Raw genomic sequence first — 21,883 nt, forward strand, 5'->3', positions numbered from 1 at the left:
CCCAGACAGCAGCTTGCAGTGACCCCTGTGGCTTTTCCAGAGCCACCCCAGTGAAGATGATCTCCAGAAGAGCCACCCCACCCCACAACATGAAGCCCACCCCATAGAATGAAGCCCATGGAATGAAGCCCACCCCACAGCATGAAGCCCACCTGCATCACCCCACACACAGCTCCCGAGCTCTTCCAGGCCACCTCCAGCTCTGGGCTCTGCCCCTGTCTCGTACCTGCTGCCCAGCCACAAGCTAAATTGTTTTCCAAGTAGAAACATGAGTTGAAGGATTAACTCCACAAGGGCCTTTCCGTGCAATGCACCAGGATTAAATATTTATGTTGGCAAAAAGCATGTAATGGGCAGCTCCAGATCAGAGATAATGAAACTGAGGTGTGTGGAGAAAGCAGGGGGAGGCAGGGGGCTTGCAGGAGCAGACAGGAGAGGGACCCAAGTGGGTTGTAGTATGTGTGCCTGGGCGATTACTTTTGGTTTTATTAATACCCCACCTGTGTGTGGGGGAGCCCCAGCCCCATTGCTGGGAGCTCTGTAGCACACAAGGGAGTGCAGAAATCAGCCATTCCCATTCCTTGTGTACACACCAGCATCAGGCAGGAGGAATTGTCACCCAGGTGGCTTTCACTTAGAGCCACCTGAAGTGATGGGGGGAAGGCACCATTCTGGAGGAGGTGGCTGAGTGGGGGGGAGTAGGGATGAGACCCTCTCTGTGTCATCTGCAAATGATGCACAGTCCTAAACCATTAATAGCAGTGATATAGGATCCCTGGCTCTTCCAGACCGCTGCAGTCAAGGTTATTTACCGGTGACTGTATCGTATCAGGCAGCAATGTGGTTTGGATTAGAGGGAGGGTTCCTGATCAGGTCAGGAGAAGGCTCATGGCAGCAACCATAGCATGAGCAGGAAAGTCCATGAAAAACTCCGTGGTGCATGTTAGGGAGGAGCCCTGCCAGGATGGGCAGCCGGGGAGCACAAGGAGCGTGGCAAAGGAGAGGTGATGTAGGAGGGAAGACCTTCCTCTGCTGCAGGAGGAAAACAAGGAGTGCATGCAATGGCAAAAGCTGTTGCTCTTTCTCAACTCATCATTTTTATGAGACAACAACATCTCCCTCTTTCCACCCAGCAACAAATATCGCAGAAGGCAGCACAAGCGGGGTGGGAGTCCCGCGCGGGGCCGTGGGACCCCGGCCAGTCTCCAGTCTCCAGGGAGGTATGAAACGAGGCATGAATGGAGTGTTAGGAGAGAATGGAAATCCACTGGCTCCCAGGCCGGCTCTCCTGCGGGGGGTCCCTTGCTCACGATGACAGCGCTGCCTCTCATAAACACGCATTTCCTCATCCCCATTTGTTTCTCTCTCTTGTGCAATCTCTTGTACCAGACGGGAATGGGAGTGAGTCCCACTGGTACGTGAATGTGTTACAAAAAACCTTCCCACCCTGCCACCAACGAAGTACTGAGAAAGAACAACAGGGTTTAAAAGGAGAAAAAAAAAAAAAAAATAGAGAAAGAAAAGAAAGATGGGTCAGCTGGATGGATTTGCTACTGGCCATGACTTATTGTTCTGAGTGTAAACTCAAGGGCATGGCTGTGTAGGTTGCAGCATCAACCAGCACTCAGAAGCCCCACTGCACTTGGTGCTCTGCATCCCTCTGGGAAATGGATGCTCCTTCCCCAAATAATTTTCCTCGGTGGAAAACTTGTGACAAAAATAGAGGCAAAGTAACTTGACTGAAATCACATAGTGCTGAAATCAACAGATATCCCAGCTCCAGCCTGCACAACACCATTCCTTGTGCTGGGTTGTTTCACTTGTGGTGTGTGAGCAGCGCTGCTGCTGCCAGTCCCTGGGCATGGACCAGGCTGCCCTTCCCAGTCCACACTGCTGGGACAGAGCACAGCTGGGGTGAGGTGTGACGCTACAGTGTGGGAACAAGGGCAAGTCCCAACATCAAACACATCTCCTGGACTAGTGGTGGAGGTTAGAAGGGCTCCTGGACCTGGGCTGCTGGAGCAGGGATGGAGGATCAGCTGTAGCTGCAGAGGAAGAAAAGCTGCAGGGAGTTACAATCCTTCCCTGCAGAGTGAAAAACAAGGGAAGAAACCTGCAGGGATCAATGCCTCTGGAGCAGCATTTGCAGGAGAGCAGGGCTGGCTCCGCACCTCTGGAAGCTCCCAAGTACAGTCACTGCAATGACAAGGGGCTCTCTCATGGCACAGGACAGAGGGTCTCCGGTCCTGGCTTCTGGGGTAGCAGGGCTCTGGTTCTGAGCTGGTTGGCTGTATAGCCATCATTTCTATAAAGAAATGATTAAAAGAGGGTGGGGAGGGGGTGAAAGAAAACCCCAAAACATCTGTTTTACTTCAAATCAGGGAAGATTCCTTTGCTTGCAAGGAATGTGTAAATCATGCCGGGCTGGGAGATGTGCATAACCCTGCCTGAAAGCTCCTCTGCACTTCAAACGAATTCTAACATGCTTACTGGGATTTTGTTTTTATTATTTGTTTTGGGCCCCCCTGCCCCCCCCCCCATCCTGCCCTCCACCCTCCCTGTCTGCCTGCTGTCTCCTGCCCCTGGATTTGGGGGCCCTGGGGCACTGCAGTGGGCAGTGCAGATGTGGCTGGCATCTTTCAGGCTGGCACACAGCATCCCTGCCTGCCACCATCTCCGTGCCAACACTGAGGCCATTGCAGGGTCCCGTTGGCTGCCCTTGTGCTCCCAGAGCCCAGCTGGAGTTTGTCTCATTGGGATCCTGCCTGGGATGCTCAGAGGGTGCCTTCTCCTGTGTGTGTTATTGCTGGGCTCTGTTTCACACTGTTGCCTGTGGAAGGGGAAGCCAGGGCTGGCCAGTGGTGCTGGGGGCAAACCCAATGGAGACAGATCAAAAGCTCTGCCCTCAGGGGTGCACAGCCACCTCCCTGTGCCAGCTCACTAAGGTGACTGTCCCTCAGGCCGAGGACCAGCTCTGCTCCCTGCGGTCAGTGCAGCCCTTGCCTTTCTTCTGAAAGCAAGGGCCCCTACTGTGGTGCCTTTTATAAGAACAGTCAGCCATCGACTTGCTTGCCATGGACCACCCACTGCTCCTCCAATGACACTGCCTTTTGAAGTCACTACCAGCCCGGGCTGGATTTCAACCAGCAGTCCAGATGGAAGCCAAGCCCCCAGGAGAATGAGAACAAGCCCTACCAAGGGGATCTCCAGGGGTAGCATGCTGTGGAGTGTCTGGTTCTTGTTTAGAGGGACTATGAGGTTGGGAGGGGCAAAGATTTCCCAATTTGCCAGGGGTCACAACCTTCCTCTCGCCCGTGTCCCCAGGGCCGGTGATGGCCAAGCTCTGCAGAGTGTTGTTGGTAGGTTGAGCAGCAGGGATGGTTAGCTGTGAACATTCCCATTGTGGAGCTCCCTGCAGGGGTCCAGGGCTTTGCTTGTCTCTCCTTTCTCCTTGGCATATCTGGAGGAAGAGTATTCATTCTCTCTCTCCTTCTGAATATTTATTCCCTCCCTCCTGCTCATCGCCTGCAGCCACAGCCAAGCCGAGCACTGCTGTCTCTTCATGGAGGAGGATGGCAGCCATCCCATAAGTGGCCCAAGCAAGGTACTAAAGGGATGTGTCACTCTTGGGATAGCCCACCTGGCACACAGGACCAATGCTGTGAGATGAGGCTGAAATCCACCCACAGATCAGTGCAAAGACAAGCAAAACCTCCCCTAAAACCAAAACTTGCCCTCAAAGTCCCAACCTCAGCAGATCTGAGCCTGAGGACTCTGGGGTGTCTGCGGCTGAGGGAACAGGGCTGGGGTGTCCCAAACTGATGAGGACAGCAGCAGGTATTGCACAGGAGGAAGAGAAGATGCTGCCAGGGATTACCCTGCCCTGAGGAGCTGGAGGGATTGATGTGCACTGCAGTGCCCTTGCAAAGGCTGTGGCAGGACCTCAGGGACACGTGGGGTGCAGAGCCTGAGGAAAACCCTCCTTTGCTTCACCAAGGACAGCTTGATCCATCACCAGCTCTCACTGATGCTTTGGAGCCCGAGTGGGACCAGCCCCTCAGTTGGCAGCTTTGGGCACCAACCCAAGCTGTGGCACAGTAGGAATTGTTCCAGCAGCACAGGGAGTCAGAGGCAACTCATCTGACCTGTGTCCAAGGGCTTTGTTGGGCATCCCAGCAGAAAAGGGACTCTGGCACTTCACAGACTCTAATGAGCTGCTGTTGCTTCACTGGAGACAAAAGCACCAGCCTGCAGTGGCTTATTATCACCTCCTTCTGGTTCTTCACTCCACCAAAGGATGTTACAATTCACATTCTGGTTAACATGAGGTCTTCTGTGGCCTTTCCAGGCAGTGGGGGGAACACCTTGCCTCAAGCCCTGAGACAGACAAGGAAGATTGGGAATAGTTGGGCCAGTTCTTACTGCATTGCCTTTAGAAGCACATCTGCAAATCTTCATCCTCACAGCCAGCAGGACAAAAGCAAGGACATGATGACTGCCAAGAAATATGGACCTCGAACACCCTCCATCCATCCTCTCCAAAGCTGGTAATTCCATGGTGATCCTGCTTTTTCTGCCATTGTTCTGCCTTCAGAACAGCTGGGAGCCATCGCTATGGGACACCGTAGAATTCTGCTGGGGCATCTCCAAGCTAATTAAATCCTCCTTGCTCCTTGGAGAGTGCCTAGGAGCTGAAGCCCCAGTGTTGCAACATGAGCTGTGTTAATGTTATCTTGTGTCAGGGAGGCTGTTTTGGGTGTAATTGTCCTGCTGCCACGCCAAGGAGCTGCTCTCTCATCCACATCCCATCTCCATCAGAAGCTCCAAGCTTCTCTCCAGAGAAGATTGCTCTGCTCTTCCTTCTTCAGTGGGGTAAAGCTGCTCCTGAAAGGATGTACTCAGATAGGGAGGGAAGGGGGAGTCATTATCTGCTTCTTGCAACAGCTGGCAAGGATCAGGAGGGAGAAAGGAGGAGATCATAAGGCAGAGAAAAAGGCAAGGAGGCACAGTGGGGACACTGGCTCTGTTGGAACTCTCAGCCCCGGGGTGCTGATGAAGACACTGTGGGGATGCAGCAGCCAGGAGGGTGGCAGTGACCTTCCTGCACTTTCTGGATGAAGCCATGGCCTGTCTGGCATTTTCCCCTCATTTCCAGTGAAACACATTTTCACCTAAGGCAGTCTTGGCACTGCTGCTCACAAGGTGTCCGGCTGGCAGAGGGGCTCCCGTGGAATCTTGGCCGTCCAACACAGGTATCATTCAGGAGCAGGGTTCTTGGGAACAGAAGGTGGCCTGTGTATCAAGGCCCTCTTTCACAGCCATGGCAGTAATGGGAATCACTACTCTGATGGGTTATTGACAGGGTTTTGAGGGAAATCTTGGGAAATTGAGATGCCACGGCTGAGGCTGGGAAGGTGAATGCCCTGCTGGGCATTTCTTTGTCAGGGAGACAATAGATCCAGACAGTAGCAAGGAGTGGTCACGATTTTTAATTTCTTTCTTTCTTTCTTTCTTTCTTTCTTTCTTTCTTTCTTTCTTTCTTTCTTTCTTTCTTTCTTTCTTTCTTTCTTTCTTTCTTTCTTTCTTTCTTTCTTTCTTTCTTTCTTTCTTTCTTTCTTTCTTTCTTTCTTTCTTTCTTTCTTTCTTTCTTTCTTTCTTTCTTTCTTTCTTTCTTTCTTTCTTTCTTTCTTTCTTTCTTTCTTTCTTTCTTTCTTTCTTTCTTTCTTTCTTTCTTTCTTTCTTTCTTTCTTTCTTTCTTTTCTTTCTTTTCTTTCTTTTCTTTTCTTTTCTTTCTTTTCTTTCTTTTCTTTCTTTTCTTTCCCCTTCACCCTTTGTTTGGATCTTGTTTAACAGGGATCTGAAACAAAAGGAGGTTGATTAAGTGCTCAAAGGAGGGAGAGCTGAGCAAATCTGCATCGTAGCTTGGCTCAGGTGCAGGGCAGATGCTGCCAAGGGGTTGAGTGGACCAGCACCCAAACCTGCCTACTCTAGGTTTTGGCTCTCTGTGGTCTCACAGCTCAGAGGGCAAGTCTAGGAAACATGAGGCAGCACAGTGTGGGATGCTGTGACACCAAAGTGACGCTGTCCCACACTGCAACCCTGTAATTCATCAGCAATCACTGGATCTGCCCCCCTCCTGTGAGAAATACTATGCTCTCCAGTCACTATTTTTGAGCATGGCCATGGCATCTGCTGCAATTCAGGCAACCTTGCAATGTGGATAACCCTGGGTGACTTTCCCAGGGTTGACACAAAGCAAAGATGGACCCCAGGCTGTGCAAACCTGTCCCCAGTCCCACAGCAGCTCCACTTGCCCTCACTGTCTCAGAAATCAAGTCTCCTCTTCCCTTTTCCCAAGGCCTCCCTGATCAAACAGCTTCTTATTGTGCAGAGCAGCCTGTGCCTTCCTCCTGCCTCCTTCCTCCAGTATTTGCTGGGCACTGTTTTAGTGCCCTTCACTTCCAAGAGGCATCAGACACCTGAGGCATGTCCTGGCAGGTACATCTGACAGCTGTGGTCTGGTTTTGTTGGGAGACATCTGTTGAAGGATAACGATTAGTCTTGCAACATTTGCTGTCCTGGGTAGAAAAGAAGTGTGAATTGTGAGAACAGTTTACTGACAGCCCCGTGTATTGGTGTAATGGCAAGGCTTTGATACTCCAGTGTGGCACCAGTTGCTGCTAACCTGCTCCTCCATCACGCTGATGGGAGCAGGTCAGCTGTCACAGATGGTTAAAAGCAGCTCAGTTTTAAAAATGCTTTTCTTGGTTAGTAGAACTGTGAGGAGAGCTTCCTAAAATATGGGATTTTTTTTTCAGGATTGCACTGTCCACTGTTTCCTTACCATGGAAAAGCAGAGCTGGAACCAAAGACAATGAACAACAGAAGACAATTGTGGCAGTGCCAGCCCCAGGGAGATGGCACAAGAGTGACCACTGCCCTGTAAAGCTTTGCCCAAATCCCAAGCCTCCAGCAGGGCCTTTGGCAGGGAAACAGTGTGGTCAGTCCCCTGCCAGGACACCAGCCCTCCCCTGGCACCATGGACATGGGCATGGCATGAGCAAGCCCAAAGCCAGGGCCCAACTAATAGACCAAGAAATCCTCTCCTTCCCAAAACCACCCCCTGCTAATTGTCTGCTCAGTATTTGCTGCAGAGACTGGGGGATTGTTCTCATTTACCTCTCTTAATTTTCGCAAATCACAGAGTCGTCAATAAGCTCAGCTGCATTCTTGTGGCTTGTATGAACCGGCTGCTTTTTATTTGATTTGATTTCTTTTTAAATTCTAATGGTTTCTGAATTGGGAATGCTTGCACTAAACACACACACCCCTTTCCATGCCTGCCCAGGCAGCTGCTGGCAGGCAAGCCCCACTCCTGCTCCATGTTGCTCAATGGAAGTGGCTGGGAGGCGCTGCAGGGGATGTGCAAGCCCACAGAGGGGAGGCAGGAGTGGGTGGGTGGCTCCTGAACCACTCACAGCCCATGGCATGTGGCTGGGGGTGAAACACCCAAAGCTCTGCTCTACCCTGCAGCACCGCTGGGCTCCCACACTGCTCAAGAAAAGTCTTTTAGGGAAAACTCTGTGTGTAATTTATGGATGCTTTTAACTCCAGGAAATGCTGGGATGAAGGTCTAATGCTGCTCACCTGTGGGTATCAGGACTAGGAAACACACTCCCCACTCAAGCCTCCTGGCCTCCCTCCAGAGACCCCTCACCTTGGTGTCTGGGAGCTGAGGACACTCCCAGACTACAAGAATGGGAGAGAACAGTTTGTTTGGGTCCCATGAGCACAGGGACGCGCACAGTGCAGGGTCTGATGGGTCTGTTCACACCCATGAGTGTTTGGGGGCACCGTTCTGGCAGCTCCATTCTCACATGCTGGCACAGCCCGAGCCCAGCCCCCATCCCTCGTGCCCAGTCTCCGTGCTGAGATCACTGGGCAGCAGGGAAGCACGGAGTGCCAAGAGCTGCTCCACGGAGGGCTTTTAAAGGGAGGCCTCGGCATTGTTTTTCAGCTGGAACAGGAAGCGAGAAGGGCTGGCAAGGCAGGGTGTGATGTGTGTGTCAGCACGCCGGAGCTGCCTCGGCGGCGTGGGGCTGGGTGCGTGCGAGCCCCGCGAGCCTGGGCTGTGCAGGAGGCACGGACGAGCTGTGACCAGCCAGGGAGCGATGGCAGGACGTGCATGTAACACCTCAGCCAAGTCAGGATTTGTGTTTTCAGGCTCGGCGTGACGGGTGGTGGTAGCCATGCTGCCAGGGGAGGGAGAATCCATCACGCTGTGTGTGGGACGCCAGCCAGGGCTGCCCTCGCCGAGCTGCTGGAGTTAACAGCAAGAGTCTCGTGGCTGCAGGAACACGGCACCAAGCCCAGGCAGATCAGCCAAGCTCAAGCCAAGACCCACTGGCAGGAGCATCTTGTGTTTGCACCACTTTGGAAAGCTTGAGGCCGTGTTTTTGCGTGACACTGGGCTCTGGAGCAGCACCTCTGCCCTGTCCTTCATTCCCATGGGCTCCTCTCAGAGCCTGGCTTGGCCACACAGCCATTGCTGCTGGGTGCAGCCAGCTCCGAGTAGACACACGCTTAATTAGTGTGGGGGCTTGGCATCTGTGGGAGTGCTAATTGAGCTCCTTATCAGAGCCTTTCTCTGCAGCCCAGGCAGCCCATGTGGTACAGCATCTCACAGAGCAGCTGCACCAGCCCAAAGGCCTCGGAAAGAGCGGACAAGGCAGGCCAGAAATGCCTGTGGTATCTCTGTAGGATATAAAGAAATCAGCAGCCGAGCTAAGGAAGTTCAGACTCAGAAGTCCTTATCTCACTTCCCGCAAATAAGGATCATGAGTAAAGCACTCAAACGTCATGAGCATCATGAGAGGGAGTTAAGAAAACATGTTGTCTATAAATATGTAACATGTTTTGAGCTTTCATTCTCGGTCTTAACAGTTTTGTACCTTTATAAATTTGTATTTTGGGTTATTTTCTCTGCATTGAGAAAGGATAGAAACATTATTTTCTGGGTTTTAAATCTCTTGAAATGCAGTGGACAATCTCAATCTCTCACTGGGTTCCAGGAACCAAAGCACTAACATCCCCCCCTTACTTTCTCTTCCCCCCCCAAGAAGCATCTTGAGCCTGGTGATAAAACCCAGCCTTCACCAACACTGGGTGGGGAATCTACAAGGAAGGTATTGACATTTCCTTAGGCAAATGTTGATTGGTTTCTATCTCTCCCTGAAAGTTCCTTCAGGTCCCAATAGATTTGAATTTAGAAGTAAACATTTAACCAGCAGTACTTTATAGGACTTTGTATGCTGTGATTTGCTGCAGAGGTGGCAGCATTTCCAGGCATGGAGGGCTGATCCCTGCCAAGAGCATATGTGTTTGGACCTCTTTGAAACCTCTTCAGGTAAAATATAGTCTAGTATTTCTAGAAATACAAGTTTTCGTCTAGGATCTTACTGAAGGCACAGGTGAAGAAGAGGATCAGCTGTGAGACAGTAGCAGAGAGCCTGGAGCTCCTTTGGAAAGCACAGGGGGAGGATGAGAAAATGTGGTGAGGAAAGTTTATCACTAAACAAAACATCTCCAGGGTATAAAGGAGCTTCTGCCAGATCGTAGCTACCATATGGCATTCCAGGTTGTCTGACGTGGTTTCGTGCAATGACTGTAGGTCTGAGACCTTGTAGTTTCTGGCTTTGACTTCACCCCAGAGATCTCTGCCTTGGGCAAGTGCTCAGAACCTCTCTTTGGCCTCATTTGTTTACTAATTACCAGGGCTGGCCTATTCAAGTGCAGCTCTATCCTCATCAGTGAGGATGATGCCTGGTCCTTGGCCCACAACCGTAATAGATTTAAGTGGGGCAGGAGGATCTCTGCGGAGTGCTGCAAAATCCCACCTTGCCCTTGGCTTAGCTCCCTCCCTCAGTGTGATCGCTTCGATTTTCCCCTGGTTTGTCATGTAGGTGCTGAATCATGGAATGGTTTGGGCTAGAAGGGACCTTAAAGCTCATCTCATTCCAACCCTCTACCATGGGCAGGGACACCTTCCACTATCCCAGCCTGCTCCAAGCCTTGCCCAACCTGGTCTTGAACACCTCCAGGCATGTGGAGTCCACAACCTGTTTTGGTAACCTCACCACCCTTATTGCAATGAATTTCTTCCTAATACCTCATCCAAACCTGCCCTCCTTTAGCTTAAAGCCACATCCCCATCCCTCCCATGCAGTGGTGGCCTCTCCTGCCACTGGCCACCTCACTGATGTCCCATTGGGTCCTAGACTGCTCCTTGCCTGCATCTACTGACGGTTTCCAGCAAGATGTGAATGTTTGCACAGAGACACAGGTCTTTGCACTGCCTTCTCTTAATTGTCCATTTCCGGGAATAAAAGAACAAAACTAAACCCCAGCACTCTGCACAGTGCCATTAACTGGCCATAAAAGTGTTTTGCCGCAGAGGCTGGGTGGTCAAGTGGTTTGAGAACAAGATTGGAAACCATCATCTCTCGAGTTTCCAAACTGTTCATGTCACTGAGCCTCTCTGGGGCACGATGCTTCACCCCATATGTCTCTGTTTACTGTCGATAAAACAGAGCTATTAATACTGCTGTGCTTCAGGGTGATCTTTTGGACTGTAATTAATGTTAAAACCTTCTGAGGTCACTGGCTGGAAGGAGCTGGAGTGGTGCAGAGGCTGTGTGCTGCTGGGCTGCCAGCCTCCACCCCAGCTGGGGTGATGGGTGCTGAGTCCAAAACATGTCATTCACAAGGAATGGAGATGAAAGAGTTTCTTCCAAGGTTTTTGAAAGAGGACTGGCTCCAGGTGAGGTAAAGCAATTGGGTTTGTTCTCAAAAAAAGAATTTTTGACAAGATCAAAATCACTTTGATTCTGATGTTTTTCCATTTACATTTTTTCCCTTACATTATTAAAAAAAAAAAGAAAAAAGGAGAGCTTTTTTTTTTTTTTTTTGACATCTATTTTTTAACCCAGGCCTGACCAGGAGAGATGCTCTTGGCAGCTGAGTGACTTTGCTCCTGTGTGAGCTGGGCAGAGGGGAGAAGTGCAGTCAAAAGGCTCACACAGGTCTTCAGCATCACCCAAAGGGGTGAATGTGCTTCAACACCCAGCCAATCCTCCTGACCCCACTGGCGCTGGAATAGGTGAAATGGGCACTAATTGCTGAATATTACAATTATGTTTTGATAAAAGTCTTCTGTTTTCCAAGGAAAGTGCTCTGGCACTGATTGCCTCAGAGCTAATGGAGCCAGCCTGAGCTGCTGCAGGCAGAGCAGAGGTTACACATTAGCTCTGCTCACCCTTTTCCCAAAGCAAAGGCAGCAGCACAGCCACTGTGGCTCGGCAGGGGACCCCAGGATGGTGATGGGGAGCAGCTCCCAGCAGTACCGTGATGTTGAGCCCTCTTACTGCTTGTTGTGCTTCTGCTGATGAGCAAGAAGAGCCCTGCAGTGGGTGAGCAGCTGGGATCCCCTGCCCTTTTCTCCCACTGCAGCTCCTCATCTCCTGGGGCTGGAGTCCCCCTGCCCAGCACTGGGTGCCCCTGTTGGTGTTGCTGAGACACAAACTTTCCCTGCTGCCAGCAGGAGACTCCTCACTCCCCTTGAGCTGAAGGGAGGGAAAGGACTGGTGGCACCTTCAGGATGGGATGCAAAGCCCTGCAGTAGACTCCTGCATGGAATTCTGTGATGCCCCATTGCTGTGTGTGTCCCCCAGTGAGAACAGCCTGTGTGTGGTACTTGTGAAGTGGCACAGTGTGGATGTCCTTCTTGAGACACTCCCACTCTGAGCAACACTCCTGGTAAATTAAAGAAATGATGTCATGCCAAAAGGATTAAATAGCATCTCCTTGGGTGAGCTGAGAGTGTGCATCCCCTGCGTGCCCCAGCTTTGTAAAGCGGGAGTTGTCCCTGCACACAAGTGAGTTCCTTGGCAGTCTGCTGGCATCCTTTCAGACAGCAAGTATTGTCAGGGAGCTAATGCTAATTGCTTGGAGGGAATATGTCCTGTGCTGGGAATTGCTACCGTGCAAATGTCAGCTCTTATCAGCCACATGTGGGATGTGCAGGGCCTGCAGGGAGGAGAGAGGGGGCTGGCAGTGCTCGTGTGTGGGGTGAGAAAGAGGGAGGCATTGCTTCTGTCACCCCCAAGGATGCTAAGGACTTAGGACCATTACTTAAATAAACATCCCTCAGGGGCTCAATCCCATTTAAGCTTCAGCTGTTTTTATGACACTCCTTACACTCACTTGCAAGAGCTGGTCAGTTTTACCTTAGGCTAAGGAGGGGTGGCATGTTATTTCTCAGTCTGGGTACCCCACCACCAGGCATCTCAGACCTCTGAGGGGTTCAAACCAGCTCCTGCACTTTGTCAAAGCCAGCTTGAGTTGCCATGCCCTGCTCAGAGTGAATAAACACGAACTGATGCCCTTTGGGAGAGTGGACAGAAGATTGTCAGCCCTGCTGCAAAGAAGCATTCTCATCTTGGAGCTTTGATGCTCTGAGCAGGACTCTGAGCTCAGCATCCTGGGATGTTCCATGCAGCCACAGCCTGTTTATTCAATGCTCCATCGGGCACAAAAGCCATATTTTACTGTCAGATGCTCTCCATTAGCTTCAAGTGTGAAATTATCATTCCCACCCTTTTGCCAGCCCCACCCTTGTGAGGAAATGAGGGAGCAAACAACTCAAGGGCCGTTCACAGGATGAGTACGAGCTGTCACTTGTCAGCACAGAGCCCAGTTATGGCAAGAATTACTGCCCTGCTCCCAGAAGGGCCAGAGAGGAGCCCGGCTCGCAAACACCACCGTGTTATAATGTTCACATCAGTGCATGGCAGAGCAACCCTGAGGTGTTTGCATCTCTCTGCAGTCAGGAGGGTTCAGAGTGAAGCCCCACTGGGGTCCCTGGGATGAGGGGAGAGGAAATGGAGTCCTGCAGATCCCAGAAAGGGATGAAGTGGCCTGTCCCCTCAGCCCTTGCTCCTATCCCTGGGTTCTCCTCTGTTCCAAGAGATCATCTTACATCTCCTTGAGATGCCAAAACTGACTGATAGGGCCTGGACCACATTTTTGCTTTCTCCTCTGAAGGCTGGTTCCCTTAACAACCTGGTGGTGTGGGACTGAGGGATCAAGACATTGTTTTCCTTTTGCTTCCTGCCTTCCAGATTTACCCTGTACGCGGTGGATACACGAGGGAGACACTCAGAGCTGAGCACGGTCACCCTGAGGACAGCCTGCCCGCTGGTAGATGACAGCAAGGCTGAAGGTCAGTGTTCAGGTGCCTTGTGTTCCATGCCAGGAGACATTTCCTGCTGATTTTGATTTTTCTTTCTTCACTGCGCTCCCACAAACCTGCCCATGCCCTTCTCTCCCAGTGAGAAGGCTGCTTTAAATTCACCCAAGGGCACAGGGATGTTCATCTGGGGATGGGTGACAAACTACAGGAGTGTCCAGGGGCAAAGTGTCCTTGGCTGGGCAGCTGATGACTCTGTGATGCCACACAGGCATCCTTCCCATGCAAGGCTGTGGGAGCTGGTACTGTGTGTCTGACACAGGCCCCCTGGAAGAAGAGCAACCCCTTCTCACAAACCTGGGAGAAGCAGCCCTGGCTGGGCCATGCAGGGCACCTTTGGCTCTGGGTGTCTGAAGGGATGCTGGAGGCAGCTGGATCAGTTTGGAAACAGAAATGTTAATAAAAGCCCAGCTACTTTTGCACAATTTGCATTGTTCAGTTTTGAAACTGATCCCACTTGTCCTTACACCCAAACCAGAGCACCTGGCTGCTTTCAGGTTTAAAAGGATTCCTCTATGTGACCATCATGTTAACTGTTCTCTTTCTTGCTTGTTTTCCATTGGGAATATCACACAGAAAAAAAAAAATAAATGGTTACTGCTTAATTTTGTGTTCAATAAGAAAAGCATTCCCATGGAAAAACAGCAAATAGGAGACTAAGGAGAAAGAAGGAGATGCAGTTTTGTGCATTTCTCATCTCCAAAATGAGATTTTTTTCTACAGCAGAGAGTTAACGCTCTTGTTTAACACATCTGAGCCGCTCCAGCCGATGCCCACAACGATGAGGTGCTGCATTTCTGGCTGAAGGACCTTCCTAGGATCAAGGATTGATCTCTTCCTACTCTTGAGCACTATAGCTGCGAAGGGCTTTTGGTTTGGTGAATTTGGGAAGAGCTTGCCTGCCCTTCCTGGGAGGATAAGGCTGTCTGCCTGTCCTGGCAGCTTTTTGCCTCTCCTCCTTCTGCTCCGTCATGGAGTACTGCTGGAGTCTTTGGGCCAGCTTTGCTCATGCAGGGCACCCACTGCAGGATCAGCCTGAGGAATTGCTGAATGCTCTGCAGTCACTGACCCCCACTGCAGGCAGCCCCAGCTGCCAGCCCCAGCTGCCAGCCCTGCCAAGGGCTCTGCTCCTCCTCTTCCCATGTTAGCACCTTCAGCTGGTCCTTAATCCCATGCCCTGATCCTTTCCAGAGATAGCTGACAAAATCTACAACCTCTACAACGGCTACACGAGCGGGAAGGAGCAGCAGACAGCCTACAACACCCTGATGGAGGTCTCTGCTTCCATGCTCTTCCGAGTCCAGCACCACTACAACTCCCACTACGAGAAGTTTGGTGACTTCGTGTGGCGCAGTGAGGATGAGCTGGGGCCCAGGTACCTGTCCCTTCCCTGTGTCCTGCCCTGCCCCATGCCCAGAGCACCCCTCTGCTTGGCCACTGGGGATGTGACCCCCTAGTATCCCTGTAGCTAAGAGAAGCCCCCTTTTGGTGTTCACCAAGCTGTCCTGCGTGCCCTTGGAGCACCAGGTCCTGCTCAGTCCTTGGATGAATGCTGGTGGAACACCTGGCAGCTGGGTGGTCTTTGCCTGAATGCTTGTATCAGCCAGCCTGAACCAAGTGGGTGAGCTGGGGGCTTGGAAACACTGAGGAGTAGGGGGGGAAGGGTGTAATATAGGTCTGGAAAAGTTTTTCCTTCTCCCTTTATTTCTATCTGCTTGTTGGATGTGGCTGAGGGTCTCTCCATAGTACCAGGATGACACCTCACAACTTTACACCCCTTCTGGACATAGATCCACGCTGGCTTGGGGCTTGTCCTCCTCCAGAGATGACCTTGGTCGAAGTTTCTCTGGTAGTTCAGTGGCCTCTGGCACAGAGCCACTCTCATCTTCCCCCTGCCTTCCCTCTGATGACACTGTAGGCTTGTTTGTCCTTTGCAATTGTTCCTTTTTTTTCTGAATCCCTGGAAGCCATCAGCTTCTTCTTACACATCTTTATTTCCCCTGTTACTTGAGCTCCAACCTTCTGAAGGATGCTGTCTAACCCGATACCTGCTTCAAGCTGTGGGACAGCAGGGTGACATTTAAACTGCCAGGTCTGGGACCCAGCTACATCTGGAGCCCATGGTCAACTTGGCAGCTGTCTATTGTCCTCACTGAGCCAGGGGAGTTCCTCACAGCACTCCTCTGCCCTGAGAAATACGTGATTTGCAGCCAAGAGGGTGAATCTATAAAAGCCAGGGCAGCCAGTGCCAGGCTCGTGACAAGAGCGAAGCTCTGCCATCCAGCCTGGCTTCTCAGGGAGCTTGGACAGAAGCAGAGGCATTGACACAGCAGGAGGCAACGAGGATTTTTTTCTTTTGCCAAAGGAGGCCATCTCATAACAGGATTTTAATTGACAGGCTGTTCTCCTTCCCAGGGGGACGTGCATTTTTGTACCTTGAAATGTTTATCAGATGAGCCTCGGCTGCACAGTGAATGCTCGCTCATAAAACGGAGCGACAAGAGGGGAGTCGATTGCCTCTGTGTAATAAATACATCACACTGAGGTCCTCGTGAGCCCAGTTTCCATGAAAGCCACAGGTTACTGCAAACAGCTGCTGGCAAGAAGACACACTGACAGCCAGATGTCCCAGCCAGACCGTTTACATTAAGGAGACATTAAAAACTTAGCTCATAGGTGGCCCTAAACCAGGATTTTCTGTGGTCAGCAGCATCTCAACACCTGGCTTGCCTCATCCTGCTCATCTCCTCTAGCAACAGCAGCCCCTTTCCTGCTCCCCCCATTCCTCTCACAGGCACCGAGTGAATCTCACACAGTTAATTTGTTCCAACAAGACAGAAGAATCTGTCTAAATCAGTGAACTTTAATGCTACTGTGCATCTAGAGCTCTGGATCCCTGCAGCCAGCCTGCTTCCTAACACAGCCACGGGGAGATTTCACTATTATTTTCTCTTACTGTGTTTTCAGGATGATTCTTATGACCACTGCAAGCAGGGTATGGCTTTTAAGAAGAGGCAGAACAAATAATTAAGTCAAAATCTTCTTTCCATGCCCCTATTTGTGGCTACCAGCAACACCAGGGTCAGTACGTGGCATCAGCCGAGGGCTCACAACCTGTCCCCTGCTCCAGCAGTCATCCCAGGCAGGCAGCTGGACTGGCCAAGGGACATGAAATACATCTCCAGAGCAGCTGCCTTCTGGTACAAGGGGGAATGCAATGTTCTGATGGGAGGCTGTGATAAGAGGCCATCAAGTCCTGGACTCACTGTCCTCACACATGAGGGTCTGAAAGACCCAGGTCAGTTCTCAGTAGAGTGGAAAATCTGAATTCATGACAAAATCACCTCATACAGGAACACAGCAGCCAGGCAGCCACCCCTCCCTGCAGTCTCAGGAATCTCATTCTTCCTTCCAGCCCAGGTATCATTCTTTAATGGCTCCTTCATGCAGCTTCGCCCTCTTTTAGTACCTCCCTCCAAAGTAAGGCAGGGCAGGGTTTGGCTGGCTCTGGATACATTTTCATCCCTGTCAGCCCTCAAGGTGAGTGTTGGCTGTCCCCGGTGCAGCTGGAGGGGACAAACATCCCAGCAGGAGCACTCCTGGCACTGGGCAGAACAGGAAGCTCCTACTCTCAGGCAAATCCTTGCAGAGCTGGGGCTGGCAGCAGGGTCCTCAGGGCCCTGTGTCCTGTGCAGTGGGAACACTGGTTCATGCAGGAGCCCTTGGAAAGTGTCCTGGCAGCAGACTCCCATCCCCTCCCGTTTCCTCTCCCCGTCCATGCCACGAGGCACCGCAGGGGGAAGTGGCTGCTTAGAGCTGTCACTATTTTTAAATCCCCCTCTTCATCATTTGTGACTGTGCTGTGACCTCCTAAATCCACCACCTCGGTGCAGTCCAGAACCAGTCCCTGGCTCCTGTGGTGGGTATGTGGTAGGAGAGAGGGCACTGCTGGCCCACACCAACATGGGAGCATCCCCATCTGGGCTGTGGGGTGAGGGGGAAGGGGGTCACTTCATCCCTTTGGGGACTGAGAGCTTGGGGTCCAGCCACAGGCAGTCAGGAGAGTGACTCCCCTCTCGCTCCCCTGGTGTCCCCTCCCAATTCCTGCCCTTTAATAAGGCAATAAATTGCAATTTCTGGCAGGGATGAGGTTGGTCAGCATTTAGGAAGATTTCATTTCCAGTATTTGAAAAGGTGGTCGTTCTGACCCAACAGCCCTCCGTAGGGAGCACTTGGGTAATACCCAGGGCTTGATTTATGGTGTTAAATTGGCAGCCCAAGAACTGCTCCTGTAATTTATTACCCAGTCTTCACCAGAAAGCCTCTCTCTCTTTCTCACCCCTCCCCTCACCCACTCTGTCTCTCTTCCTCCTTATTTTTTTTAAGAGGGAACAGCTGACAGCCAAAAGCTAAATCTAACATTTACACATGACTTCATTACCCTGCTAAAATAAATGACTCAAAGCAGTGAAACCCATCAAAACTGGAGCTTTGGCACTGGACATCAGAAGCGAGGGGCCTGATTCCCTTTCCCCTGTCACCCTGCCTCCTCTGTGACCACAGTTCAGTCTGTTTTCAGTATCTCACAGGGCCAACCCATCATGTGCCGCATCCCATCCTTAAACACAGGTTTTTCCTGGGACTGACTGCACAGAGCGAGCTGTGGATCCAGCAGGTGTGTGAGACAGCTCCAGGAGAATCACAGCCTCTGGCACAGCAGGCATCAGCAGGCTGGGGTGGTTTGACCCCTGAATTTCTTGCCATCCTTGAAGTGTTTCTCACATGTAGGAATATTTGCCTGGATAAGAGGCTTGAGTATATATCAGGAAGCAAGGACCACATGGTGAGGTCTAGCAATATCCAGGTGATCATTAAAGTGTAGTGGAGCAAGTAATGAAAAAGGGAAGGTAGAGAAGGCCAAGGGAAGTGGAGGCAAAGGCAGGTTGTGTGGGAGAAAAGTGAGAGATGGGTGAAGAAAGCTGTGGAGGGTAGGATAGGGGAAGTGGTGAGAAGGGAATAGAGGAAGGGGAGAGCATGGCTAGCAGAGAGCTACTGGCCAGCTGAGATATCCACTCCTTGTGTTGTTGCTGGTTACCCACCACGAGGGTTTTCTTCAAAGGCTGGTCATGGGCACTCCTCATTGCTCCCCTCCTGCTGTGGCTAGGAGAGGCCTTGCAGTGAGCTGGAATAGTAACCAGTCTGGGGGGAAAATCCAATGATTGCTTGTTTGACCTTTGAATAAACAACTTCCCCATGTTGGCACAGCATTCAGGTCCATGGACACCAACACAAGAAAAAGCTAAAGGGCTGGGGAAGGGCCAGTAGAGCTGCTTTGAGATAAATCAGGGTGATCCTGGAGTTGTGGCCTTAGAGAGATGAGATTTCTCCGCTGTGAGGGTGTTCTGGCTGAGTGATCTCCTCCTGAGCAGTTGGCATAAAAGTCCATCCCGTGAGGTGATGTTGGTCCTGTGCTTGTTCAGCTTTCTCTGAAAGGGAGAACCAGTGCAGATGGTTAGAAACAATCTGCCAGCATGAGGATGGGGAGCACTCGAAGATCACCAGCTCCTGACTCTAGGAACAGGTGAGAAGAAATTCATCCAGGGAGGTTGATCCCAGCAGGAAGTAGCACAGGTGATGGCTTTTAGTCCCTTCCAGCTGCAGTGACTGCTTTGCTGAAGTTTGGCAATTGTAGGGACAATCACTACAGAGTTCGGTTTGCTGCTGAGCTGAGCTTGAATCAATCAGTCTTCACCAAAAGCACCTAATGCCATCATGGAATTTGTGGCTCCAAGAGGCACAGGACCTGTTCCTGGCAGCGTGTCAGGTCTTGGTGTGTGGGTGGGAGCACCAGATGCTGTAGAAGGTCAGGTGGCTGCTATGGAGAGTAAGGTGAGTAGAGGAGTTGTGTCAGAGCTGGGCAAAGCTCAGCCCATGACATTGTCATTATTATAGATGTGTGTGTAGCTAATGAGGCTCAAATTGCCCTCAAATTTTTATTATTATAAAATTTTTATTCTCTGTCTTGTGTCTTTGTGGATGAAATCCATAAATGGATATCATGGAGTGTAGTCCAGGAAGGGCCAGCTTCCTTTGTTCTTCCTTTGTCCTCAAAGCTGACCCAGAGCACATCACCCTGGGGAGGAGTGGGGCAGTTTTCCACATGCAGCCCTGGAGGAGCAGTGGTTTCCTACAGCCTTTCATCCAGTGTTCCCACTCTGGAGGGAGAGATCTGAGCCGGCTGCGGGTGCCAGGACACCCTGTCACCTCCTGCCACTGTCTCTGCCCTCTGCTCTGGCACTGAGGTGACCCTGACCAGCCCTTCCTTGGTGTCCCATCCCTGGACATCAGGCTCCTGACACTCCCCCCGGGCTGGGAGCTCACAGCCTGAGCTGCAACACCATTCAGCTTTCATAATCAAATAATCCCCATGTTTATGCCTTGCTGACTGACAGTGCTGCCCCTGACATATCATTATCAGGAATTTACATTCCTGCAGGAACTGTGAAGTCCCCGACTCCTGAATCCAGAGCTTTCCTGTGGCACCAGAGGGAGAGGAAATAATCTGTGATCTTGAAACTTTCAGACCACTGAAGTAAATCCTCTTCCCTCCCTTTGTTTGATTTAGCACTTTGCAGACTCCCACAAGGGGATTCTTGGTTTCTTACGGGTTTATTTATTTATTTTTTTTTTAATGTGTTGTGGTTTTATTTCCCTCACTCTTCTAGTGTCAGTCCTTTTGGGCTGTTTACCTCCTGCAGACTTGGGAAATCAGGAAAGGGAGGGCTGTGCTCATCAGTCAGGGGCAGGAAGGTGCTGGGGGTCTCACCAGGGTGCCAGGTGGGGCCAGCAGAGGTGCTGGAGCTGGCCAGGTGATGGTGACAATCTAGCTGGGGCAGACTGTCCCCAGGGCATACAAGCTGCTCCAGTGGGTCAGACCTGAGGTCTTGGTGCTGTGAAATGGTAGATATACCCCAAACTTTAGGAAAAACAGAGCTTCTCTCCACTTGGAACAGGAAAGACAATGTCTTAGGCAATGGGTCTTGTCCATTCTTGCCACAAGACAGAGCTGGTGGCAGAAGTCCTAACTCCTGGTGTCCCCTGTTCCTTGCCTGCACAGCTCTGTTCCCATCTCTGTCCCCTCCAGGAAGGCTCACCTGATCCTGAGGAGGCTGGAGAAGGTCAGCAGCCACTGCTCGACGCTGCTGCGCAGTGCCTACATCCAGAGCCGCACCGAGACCATGCCCTACCTGTTCTGCCGCAGCGAGGAGGTCCGGCCGCCCGGCATGGTCTGGTACAGCATCCTAAAGGACACCAAAGTCACCTGCGAGGAGAAGATGGTCTCCATGCTGCGCAACACCTACGGGGAGTCCAAGGGGCGGTGAGGGAAGGAGCGGGCCTGGAGCTGTTGGAGGCAAAGGGACTCCGAGGAGTCGAGGACTTGTAATGTGCTGAGTGGCTGGTGGGGTTTGGGGTCGGGTGATGTTCAGAGGGGGTGGAAGGGGACAGCGAGGCCAAACAGGACTTTCTCACACAGACAGCAGAGAAACAAGAAATGAGCAAGTTGGACTTTAATTTCTTTTCCTTTTTTTTTTTTTTTTTTTTTTTTAATTTTTCAAGAGTGAAAAGAAAAAAAAAAAGAAATTACCTAATTTGACTCAGCATAAAAGCCTCTCCTTTTTAATCTTTTCTTACTGAATTTCCTGGACTACACGCTCCAAAACCCTGGGAGGAGGAGATACCCACTCGAGGCCAGGGCCAGGCAGCGGGGAGCTGATGGGCACAGGGTGATCCCCTCCCTGCCTGCCCTGCCTGCCCTGCCACCGGGCAGCAGCCGTGGGGCGAGGGGCCCCGGTGCCGTGGTGGCCGAGGACGCCAGGAGGAGGCGGCGCGGGTGGCCGGTGACACCGCGCTGCCAGCGAGGGTCCCGGGGCGGGGAGCCAGGCGGGTGCCCGGGATGCTGCAGGCAAGCTGGGCTTTTGTACCGCTCCGAGTGGACGGGGTGGCTCCGAGTGCAGCCTTCGTTCGAAAGGCTCCCAGCAGCTTGTTCTGTGCATTAAAGATTCATATCAAGTCCATCTTCGCTGCCTCCCTGGTGTTTCTTCTTGACGCGGTCTCACCTCTGCTTGGGCGTCCGTGGGGTTTCAGTTCTGGGTGAGATGTGGCTGAGATGAGGGAGCTCAAGATGGATGCACGAAAAGGAGGGAAACGTGCAGCCTTTCGCACAGGGTCCTCCCTTCCTCAACACCCAGCGTAGCCACTGGTCCCAGTGGGAGCTGGAAGCGTGTGGGAAAGCCCAAGAAGAAAACCAGGGGCTAAAAAGACATGGAGAATCTGGTTTCTTTTACTGTCAGATGTGGGTTAGGCTGGCCTGGACTCCCTGTGGGTAATGGATTTCTCAGCCTGGTAGCCAAACCAAAAAGTGCAAGAGGGTGAGAGGGGATAAAATACAAAAATCAGATCAGCTCAAAGCTATTGCTTTTTCCTTTTTAAAGCAGAACAACGAACGAACATGGAGAGGGAAGAGAGAAGAGTGTGGATTGAATTAATCAGTTTAGTCAGCCCAAAGCAAATAGTTTT

At 51.5% G+C, this 21,883-nt stretch overlaps 1 protein-coding gene across 1 annotated transcript in view; it reads left to right on the plus strand.

Moving 5' to 3' along the window:
* Positions 1-21,381, plus strand: part of ASTN2 (astrotactin 2) — a 320,575-nt gene extending 299,194 nt beyond the window's left edge. Inside the window, exons 21-23 of the mRNA XM_053961860.1 lie at positions 13,179-13,279; positions 14,498-14,681; positions 20,451-21,381. Of these exons, the coding sequence (XP_053817835.1) occupies positions 13,179-13,279; positions 14,498-14,681; positions 20,451-20,688 (523 nt within the window). The 3' untranslated portion in view covers positions 20,689-21,381. The remainder of the gene's footprint in view (positions 1-13,178; positions 13,280-14,497; positions 14,682-20,450) is intronic.
* Positions 21,382-21,883: the final 502 nt, after the last annotated feature.

The sequence above is a fragment of the Vidua chalybeata genome, chromosome 21 (assembly GCF_026979565.1).
Source record: "Vidua chalybeata isolate OUT-0048 chromosome 21, bVidCha1 merged haplotype, whole genome shotgun sequence".
Classification (NCBI taxonomy): domain Eukaryota; kingdom Metazoa; phylum Chordata; class Aves; order Passeriformes; family Viduidae; genus Vidua; species Vidua chalybeata.